The sequence below is a fragment of the Hibiscus syriacus genome, unplaced genomic scaffold (genome assembly GCF_006381635.1).
Source record: "Hibiscus syriacus cultivar Baekdansim isolate YM2019G1 unplaced genomic scaffold, ASM638163v2 tig00111008_pilon, whole genome shotgun sequence".
Classification (NCBI taxonomy): domain Eukaryota; kingdom Viridiplantae; phylum Streptophyta; class Magnoliopsida; order Malvales; family Malvaceae; genus Hibiscus; species Hibiscus syriacus.
The window spans coordinates 1,016,777-1,027,604 of NW_024062951.1; the positions used below are offsets into that span (position 1 = coordinate 1,016,777).

General features: G+C 31.7%; 1 protein-coding gene across 1 annotated transcript; it reads right to left on the bottom strand.

The window, feature by feature from the left end:
* Positions 1-6,531: 6,531 nt before the first annotated feature.
* Positions 6,532-7,720, bottom strand: LOC120149630 (transcription factor MYB4-like). The gene is made up of 3 exons (XM_039162364.1): positions 7,564-7,720; positions 7,225-7,354; positions 6,532-7,142 (listed from the first exon to the last, which is right to left on the bottom strand). Exons 1-3 carry the CDS (start codon positions 7,694-7,696, stop codon positions 6,617-6,619), a joined length of 789 nt encoding a protein of 262 aa, XP_039018295.1. The 5' UTR covers positions 7,697-7,720; the 3' UTR covers positions 6,532-6,616.
* Positions 7,721-10,828: the final 3,108 nt, after the last annotated feature.

The following is a 10,828-nucleotide window of genomic DNA, read 5'->3' on the forward strand; positions in this document are numbered from 1 at the left end:
GAACTGTTTACCTATGTTCTTCGGGACATATGGATTGTTTACCTATGTTATTCGGGACATATGGACTGTTTACCTATGTTCTTCGGGACATATGGATTGTTTACCTAGGTTCTTCAGGATCTATAGACTGGTCCTTCGGGACGAATACTGAACTGAGGTTCGGTACCCCATGAGGGAATTGATACGAGCTGTGGTGACAGAATTAGTGCACAACCTCAATGTACTCACATACATTAAGTTCTCAAATGTATACATGGGCTAATGCAAGGGCTTTAAAGATAATAAATAACTTGTTATGATACTATATATATACTTTGTTGTGAAATGACATGGATACTCGATGGTGAGTATAGAAAGGTTCAATATATGCTTACATGATAGAAAGAAATTAGTAATAATGATATGAGTACTGATAAATATATTAATGATATATGTATAAGTATGCATTATGTTATATGAAATAGTTTGTGGTTTTATTATATGTTTTATATGTCTCACTAGGTCAACGACTTAGCGTGTAAGTGATTTACACGTAGGTATGGAGAAGAGTAAAGAGCGATGTGGAGTAAGACGGGTCAGTTCTCCTTACTCAATGTCAAATCAGAAAAGAGGTGTTTAATATGTACTTTAATATATAAAGTTCTAGTTGGCATGTATTCAAAAAGATATATTGTATAAGCTCTGAATAGTTTTGTAATCGTTTTGAATAAGTTAAATGTTATAAAAGTTTTTCAATTACTCACTATTTTATACGAATAAAAGTTTGAAAAGTCAATGTGACACCTCGGACTTGTATTCGGGTCGGATATGAGTTAGGGGTGTTACATCTGCATCATAGCATCGAGTCATTTTTCAAATTCTTCACATCTCTGCTGATATGTTGTTTCTCTCTGTGTTGCTGCTGCTTCTCTCTCTGCTTCTGCTGCTGCTCTCTCTTTTTCCCTTGCTTCATTTTTGGCTTTCATATTAGCCATTTGTTGATCCATCTCATCCAACTTTTATTTTAAATGCCAAACTTCTAATTGGGAAGATTGAGACTGTGATGAACTGGATCTAAAATATTTGGTGGGAGTAACAAATGATCCTTGACGGCGCACCCTACTCGACAAACTTATATAACATACATTAATTAATCACGATAATTAACCAAAACATTAGAAGAAGCATTAGAAGAAACCAATTCAATCGAATCTAATTCGCTTAATCCAAGAACAAGCATTAGAAGAAGCCAATTCAATCGAGAAATCACCAAAACAACCCTAAGAGCAAAAGAAAAACACGATTCTTTCGACGGAACAATGCAGATTCGATAGAAATTTTAAACATACACATAGAAGGATCCATTGACATGATAAATCACACAAAAAATCCTAAAAGGAATTATTGAAATAAAAAAAAATTGAAAAAGACAGAACAAAAAGGCAGAAATGAAAGAAGGGAATGAAAAGAATGGAGATACATGTTGTGAAGTTGGAAACACTAGAGCACCTCAGGAAGAAATAGAGAAATACAACAAGTACACAATTTCAAGGAATAAAGAGGTAAGGTAAAGACAACCAGAACACCGTGTCAAGGAAAAAAACACTAATTGCAGTAGAATGTTGCGACAAGCTTGGATTATATAGAACTTCATAAGCAAGAAGGCTTTGAATGAAAGATAAAATATTATATTTTGATAACACTTTCTAAGTTCCAACCGTGTGAACTAAAATTGCATGAAGAAGTTGTGGGATCTGCTAGCAAGGCAATTCCAACATAGTCACTAACCTAAAGCTACAGCAATATGGCATAAATGATACATCTTTTCATGATAAAAATCAACTAAAAAGAGAGCAGCATAACACTTCACATGTCAAAACAACAACTTAAAATTGAAAGGATAACAATATTTAAACAAGGAACAAAAAAATGACAACATAACAGCAGTAGTGCAGTACCACAGTTTTGAGGGCAATGGCAACTAAAGTATATTTTATTCTAAGGAAATAAACCAAATGAGAGGGAAAGAATAAAAGAGGCAATGGAAGAGAAACTGATTATTGAATTTAGGAGATTACAATAGTTTAAATAAACCCACATGATGACTTTTAATAGAACTTTTCTGTTAAAGATAAAATTCTATCTAGAAATATAGATTACAAAGACATGTAAGCTTAAACCGTGCTCAATGATCTGATAAAGGTTTGGCTAGCAACAGTTAATGAAGCATTGGTTATACAAAATTTCCAGTACCAAAAGAGTAAAACATAATATCTTTTCAAACCAATTAAATGCTCACCTCACATACTCATCGCCCCATGAACCAATGTCGCCTTATGAACCCAATAATTTATACTTTAAACTCTCCTATATGATTGTCAAATAAAAGAAATGATTGATTATTGGGAACAAAAACATGAGGCAAATGAGTTAATAATATAATCATCTCAATTTTGATACAGAACATGAAAACTATAAATTTACAGGGGAAATGGCTAATGATGGACCTGCAGTCATATTTAAAGTAAAAAAAAATCATTACAAGGAGAAGAAAAAATAAGGAACTGGACAGTGGAAAGCACAATGTTAGAGAGAAAAGAATGTTACCTTTAGTAGAATGTCCAGCCCTGAGTAACACTAATTTTATCAAACTCTTCAAAGGCAATGTATATAGGAGGCGTTTTGCACGGAGATGAAGTTGGATTGATTTTGAGGTTTATGTCAGAGAGAAAAGAGAGAAGAATATTGGTGGGGAAGTCGATGCGTAGCCAACAGAAGGAAGCAAATGATGCTCAGTTTGAGTTTGTTGATCAAAAATACCTTTCTTTCGATGACAGATGAAACTGATGCGAGGGAGAGGGTGATTTTTCGAAAATGATGTTAGGGCTCGTAAACTGGTAATTTTGGGGTTTTAAAGAAATTTGTGGCGTTTTTAATCCGAACGCCTCTATAGGTATTTCTTTCACGGCGTTTTTTTTTTAAATTGCCACTAATGTATGACTTTGTCATGGCGTTTATATACAAACGCCACTAAAGTACAAATATTTTACGACGTTTGTCTAAAAAATGCCACTATATATTACACCTATTACGACGTTTTTATAAAAACACAGCTGAGTATAAATATTTTGCGGCGTTTGTTGAAAAACGCCAATATAGTTTACACCTATTACAGTGTTTGTATAACAACGCCCCTAAAGTACAAATATTTTGAGACATTTGTTGATAAACGCCACTATAGATCTAACCTATTGCGACATTTGTATAAAAACGCCGCTAATGTACAATTATATTTCGGCGTTTGTTGATATAAACGCCGTAAAAATTTAAGTATATAGCGGCTTTTTTTATACAAATACCGCTAATTACCTTAATTTATATAAGTTTACTTGATTTTAAATATTCCATTTATGCTCTACATAAACTAACTTTACTATCATGTACTTTTATCTAATTAACAACAACCATACATTTTAATTAAAACATAATGCATAAAAATACTTAACAACAAAATATATTAAAATTTAGAAACATTAAAGTTATGCATAAACAGTCTTCACCATATTGTTCACTAGAATTTAGTCTTCATTGCTCCTTCGTGGGGAAAGGACATAGGAAAGTTGTTTTCCTTGTTTGACGACGCATCATTAAGTTTTTCATCCGTGTAAACTCTATATGGAGAAACTCTTCATCCATTTCACCAAATAAATCCCCTACCTTCGGTTCACCAAGAAGACTCCTTGCGCGCTTCAGTGCTTCACTTGAAATAGATAACGAACTGCCACCAACAGTATTAAACTTGATTGGAGGTGGCTTGGGAACTGAATCACTTGTTGGAAAAAAATTAAATAGATGCTAGAAACGTTTACTTGGAGTAACAATAGAGCCAATGTCGTCTTCATTGAGGATAGCTCTTGCTTTTGCAATTGAAGATTCTTTTAACGCCACAAAGTTACCAAACTTGATTGTAAACATAGGATATTTATCCACTCCTCTATCATCGTTCTGAATAACCTTCTTATTTATTACGTTTTGGAAGCTTCTCATTATGACTTTTAAGATTTTCTCTCGGATTCCATGTGACTGCTTGCAGTTTGCAGAGGTTCCACTTCCACAGCTTCAAATATCAACCATTTTTGGTTTCCAATGCCCAATGGGACGTGCATTTAATTCTTACGTTGTATATTCTTCCCTATTTTCTTTTCATTTCTTTTATTATATGGGAATAGTTGCTTAGGTTTTGTGTGATGTGGTCTGTTTTTAAGCAAGAATTGATATTTTGGTTTTTGAAAATATATTTTTATTAAAAAACAGTAAACATGACAATAAAGAGCAAATAAAAATGTGTTAGTTATATTATATTTTATCACAATACAATAAAATATAATATTTTATATACAATGCATATTCTTCAAATTTTATTAAACAGTAATTATAAATGGGATGATTTATAAATTTTAGTAACATTTTTTAGACAATGTAGTGAAAAAAAAAGATATTTTCCTGAAAGGTAAAAAAAGAGAATAATTTAAATAGGATGATAAAAAAATAACTAAGTTGTTTTTTACAATACTTGTAAGATGACATTGGGAGTATTCAGTGTCATTGAGAAGACGTTCAGACAATTGAGCAATTTCTGAACTACACAATACACCGGATTGCATGTAGTACATGCGTCTTCTCTAGGACGTCAAGTATACCTTATGTCTTATTACTTACACCGTAATAAACACTTTAATTAAGAAAACAAATTCTTTATCACCCCATTTGGACCATTTTTATTTTCCACTACATTATCTAAAAAAGTTTGTCGATAATTTTATATAAATTTATTAGTCACGATCAAATCTTAAAAGAATATTTTTATTTTTAAATAATATATTCTAAAGGTTTTTCAAAATATAACATAATAAAAAATCTTATAATAATATTAAATATGGTATAAATATCATTAACATTATTAATATTGTCACTATTTGGACAAAAGAAAAGAGAAGGCGTTGTCGCTGTCATTCACCAAGAGACAACAACCATAGTAACAGATTAACACCCGACAGATCAACAAAAATCCAACCCTACAATTCAAAGCCATGAAATGATTTGTCTTTGTGCCGGTACCTTGAAGAAACAAAAAGCAAAGGAAAACAAAATTCCCTTAACTGATAACTCCACCTAATCCATGAAACAGTACATCAACTTCTCCTAGTGGTCACTCTCATCGTCAACAGTGTTGGACCTGAGAATGGCGGGCCGTTTGATTGTCGGGGTAATCATTAATTTTCCTTCCCTTGATGTCTCTGGTAATGGCGCTTCCGTTTTCACTTTCTGAACATGAAAATTGCAGGCCGAGCACATTGACTGCAGTGTTGCACCTGGAAACCATATCATCTCTCTCCTTCCCTATCTCTTCCATCCAATTGTAGCATTTTAACAGGTTTTCCTGCACCCCAATTCATTACCACATATAGCAAAAACATCAATAAACCAGATGTTCAATTAGCATTTTCAAACCACATTGTGTACTGCAATGTTTTATGGTTCAATGGTATACTGTAAAAAAAGTCGGAACAACATATTTTACCTTATGTACGTATGAACAGCTGGAAATTGCCTTGTGAGAGCAGTGGAATTGCGAGGGAAATAGTTCATTGGAGGCCAAGAGAAGCGCCGACGCTGCAATTATCGATGGCTTGAACTCTAAAAGCTTTATAGTTGTTTGAGCTTTGAAGATGATCTCAACAGCTCGTGCATCGAGAGCTAGCGGTTCCTATTCTCTGGTACTCTCAATTATGGGTTATTGTAGAGAGCCAGTGGTTCCTATTCTCTTGTCTACTGTGTAGATGCAGACTACGCAGCTTCGGTAGAGGACCGTCCCTCGACATCAGGGCACTGCATTTACTTGGGCGATAATCCTATAACTTGGTGCTCTAAGAAACATTCGGTGGTGTCTAGATCGACTTCAGGGGCTCAATACAAGTCTCGCAAACTCAATTTCAGAGCTGATATGGGTTGAACAATTATTAATTGAAATTGGTGATAGTGTGGAAGAAAAATCGGTTGTATGGTGTGATAACATCTCAACGGTTTCTATGGCTGCCAACCCTACTCAGCATGCATGAATTAAGGATGTTGAGATTGATATGCATTTTGTTCAAGAGAGAGTACTTGCTGGTCAGGTAGTCGTTAATTTTCTGCCTTCTGCAGCACATATAGCCAATGTTCTTACCAAGCCTATGTCCCTATGCCTTTTTGCATCCCTACAACCAAGCTTGGAGTTGTTGCTATTGATGAAGGACTTCAAGAACAGAAAAAAAGAACACCAGAAAAAATCATAGAGTATTATGATGATTATCATTGGTGTATAGCTTAGCTGATTAGTTTGTTAACTAATAGTTGGTCAGAATTGATTAGTCCATCCGGTTAGTCTAAGACTATATATATGCAATGTATTGGGTCTTTGCTCATTAAGCAATAATACAGAATTATATTCTTTCTCAGCCAAAATCCCTAGAGCGCTGCAATATTCTTTAAGCGTATCTGTCGTTCATATTTTTAACATTGCTGTGATGTAGATTATTTGAGCTGCATACCCATGGTGCCAGCAATTGGAAAAAAAATTGAAATACAATTTTATGCCCTACACTTGCATCAAGTCGTGGAGCAAATCAGCATAGTCATCATAGTACATGTCGTCAAAAGGTAATGGCAGCTGAAATCCACCCTTTTCCAAGGATGACGTATTACCACCGTCTTGGTTGTAGTCGTAGATATTGTCTACAACGAAGGGCTCACTCCAGAAATCTCCACTGCTTTGAACTTCATATATTTCCGAAGAAGGAAGAAAATAAGTGTCTTCTATACCCCTAATAACATTTAATCCAGACATAGATCCACTGCCGGAGCTGAAGGAAGACAATTCAGTTGTTGAAGATGTTGCCGGAGTCAAGGGGGAACTCTCTACGATCATGTTGGCGGGAGTATTAACAATGATGCTTTCGGCTTTAGCTTCAGAATTCTGGGTGGCTTCACTTTGACAACTAGAGGTATCTTTCACATCAGATGCTGTCGTATTTCGTTGTGTGCGCTTCTTTAGCTGAGCCTGGCAGCGATTTTTTATTTCACTGTCCGTTCTTCCTGGTAAACTTTTAGCGATGGTGGACCATCTGTTTAGTTACAAAAGAAAACTACGTTAGAGATTGTTGGTTAAAAATGTTCTTAAAACTGGATGTTAAAACTAAGTCCAACCTGTTTCCACATTGTGCATGTAATTTGATGATCAATGCATCTTCTTCTTCAGTGAAGTTTCCATGTTTTACTTCAGGCCGTAGGTAATTCATCCATCTTAACCTACAACACTTTCCGCTCCTTTTAAGACCTAAACAAAAAAAACCAAAACAGATTATTCTACTAACATGAATCAGTTAACAATAATTAGCCTTTTCTGTCAGGAAAAATGCCAAATTAGATGCAGAAATCCAACCTATGTTATAAGAAAGCTGAAACAATCTCTTTCCATGAAATCATAGGGAAAATTCTCAAAATCTGAGTATTCTAATAATACTTAGGAAAAGAGTGAAAGAATACCAGCAAATGTAGGAAGAAGACGCCAGTTCCAATGACCATATCTTTGGACATAAGATGTTAGTTTTTGATCTTCTTCAGGACTCCATTCACCTTTCTTTAATCCATCTTTATCATAGAAGGGAGCTCTCACCATCTTCCACAAACTCTACCTTTCTTTCTTCTTTTCAATGATTGAAAACAATGCAAATAGCCCTTCTTTATATACCCATAGCCCTGACTGGAAAATAAAACATGTTTTCGGACTAGTAATTTGTATCTTCTTCTTTAGTGAAAATTTTTAATGATTTTTAAAATAAGTACCTCGACTATTAAAAATTATAAAACGGTAATTCAACTATTTATACGTTTTAAACTCGTCTTTTTTTGTTAAAAATTTATGACACATGAGTTGAACTTTAACATATTAACTGAGATATGATAGTCGATCGTTTGGGATTTTGGGATTATACTTTATCATATCACAGTTAGTAGATTAACGTCTAACTCAGTCTGTTGTCTCTTTTTTTAACAAAAAATGATGAATTTAGAAAATATAAATAGTTAAATGACTATTTTGTAACTTTTAATAGTCGAGTAACTAAACAAAGCAATGACTTGTGGTCAATGGATCATTTCATAACTTTTAATAGTCGATATATTCAATAAAATAATGTCCTATAATCGGAGGATCATTTATATACTTTATCCTAAAAAAAACAATTTTTTTATTAATTTATGGTGTTCTGAAAAAACAAACTTAAATAACTAATGGGCACAATTATCTTATTTACGCTCAACTACAACAGCGTACATTTAAAAGTATCAGATACATGCATCTCCTTCACTAATCTTCTCCCTAAAAGTCATGACAAACAGATAAGAAGATGGAAGACAGATCAGCATGATGCATGTTTTGGGAGCAAGTTTATCCAATCTCGCCATGATAAACTAACACTTCCATTTAATATATAATAACATATTTTATGTTTATTGTTTTGACCTAATAATATTGTATTTTTATCTTACCGTACAACTGCAACAAAGAAAATGTTGAAATATACGTGATCAGTATATATCTTTTTATCATTTAAAAAAATAGAATTTAAAACGTGAAAACCGAGTAATTATTTTAAACCTAGATGTAGAAATATAATATGATTATTATCTGTACGTAGAAGCTGACATTTAAATTAATGATTGTCGGCTCTTCAATATTTTAAACGTAGATGTATAAATATAAAATTGATTATTATATAAAACTCTTCAATCCTCGAGTATTGAAAAAATTTAGAATAAACTTTGTGTATCGAAATATATTATTTGTGTGATATATCGAAAAATATCATTAAATTACTTTTATTAAGAAAAAATTAAAAAATCACTCACGGTAAAATCACTCAAATAAGAAAGTAAAAAAATATCCTAAATAGAGATCATTTGAATTTATTTTTTAGGTCGCCCGATATCTTTATGAAGACACATAAAATATCTAGTATTTTTTATAGATAAACACATAAGAAGACGTTATATCTTTCTTAGTCTTTGGTCAAAGACGTCAGATCCTTCAGACGTATTCTCCAATATTATAACATTCACTTTATTTGAACAAATAAAATCAACACCATGTCTTATATAAAAGAATATTTTTTCATCCCAAATTACAAAAAAAAAATTACCATTCTTTCATATTCAAATTCTCGTTTTCACGTTTTAAATACTACTTTTAAAATGATAAAAAATTATACATCTCATCTACATTAAATTTAGGTTTAATGTAAAAATAAATACTCAAATTATACTTGAAATTAACTTTAAGTGCTTAAAAACATTTATGCCTACATTTCCAACGTTATATTTTTCAATGTTATATTTTTATAAGCTGACACGTATCATTTAACGACCGAATTTAAGGATAAACACTTAAAGGTGTATCGTCGAAAACGTTATACATCATTTTTAACAAAAAATCATTTGACACCTAAATTAAATTTAAGTACTTATTTTTGTATCAATTCTTTGTTTATTTATTTTGGTTACAACAACTTAGGGATGCTGGACCAATCACCTATGTTTTTTCAGGGAAGAAAAAATAAGGTGTTGAACTAATCTATGAGTACATATACTATATTGTTGTCATAACCATTTTTTTCAAAACAATTTCTTCTCGTTTTAAAAATAATTACGACTTTAATTTTGAAAAATAGGTGATTTTGAATTAAATTGGATAGAGTCGTCATCGACCTTTGGGTTAGGTAGGTCGAATACCTAAAAGCTTCTTTAAAAAAAATCATTTTTTAAGACAAAAGTTGGTCTGCGTTTACCAAAGATTCGATTAAAACGGGTTCGGAAGTCGGTTACACGTGGTGAAGGATTAACACCCCCACAACGCCCAAATTTTGGTACCTAAACGATTATATGTTTTTTTAATTGGGAATTGCAAACTTAAAAAATATATTTAAACTACGATCTTGTTATTTATTTGAATTTATTTAAAAGATATCAATTTTCAAAAACAGCTGAAATAATAAATGCAACGAGTCAAAAAGATTACAGAGTCCGAAATATATTTTATAGAATACAACCATTTATTTAATCAAAAATTATAATTATTTTTATAGGAGAAAATACAAATATATATATATATATATATATATATATATTTAATATAATACAAAACATGCTTAATATATGTAACAAATTGAAAAAATATTGTACGTACATAATATATACATATTTAATGGAAGTAACTATTTATAAGGGATAGGTTATATATATATTTAATATAATACAAAACATACTTTAACATAGGTAACAAATATAAAAAAAAAGGTATACTGTACGTACACAATATATACATATTTAATAGGAGTGACTATTTATGAGGGAATTTACATATATATGTCTAATAAAGATGCTTTTATTATACGTTAAAACACAAATATATTTTTGGTAATAAATTGTAATATATATTTATAGCATAATATTTACACCTATTTATTTTTTAGGCTATAATATGAACACATAAATAAGGTAATTAAAAACATATCATATTATAAGTTATAGTGGGAAATCAAAGGGATCATGACATGAATTAAGGAAACAAACATTTAAAAGGAATGTAAAAATCATGCATAAATATAAAAACCAAATATTTACAGTGAAGAATAAATGTCATAATATTAAATGACAAAAGGGGAAATAAAAAAAATTAGAAACTATATATTCAATATATGAAAATTTTCCATTTAAGCAAGCAACAAGGGTGGTGATTGAAATAAAAGAACCT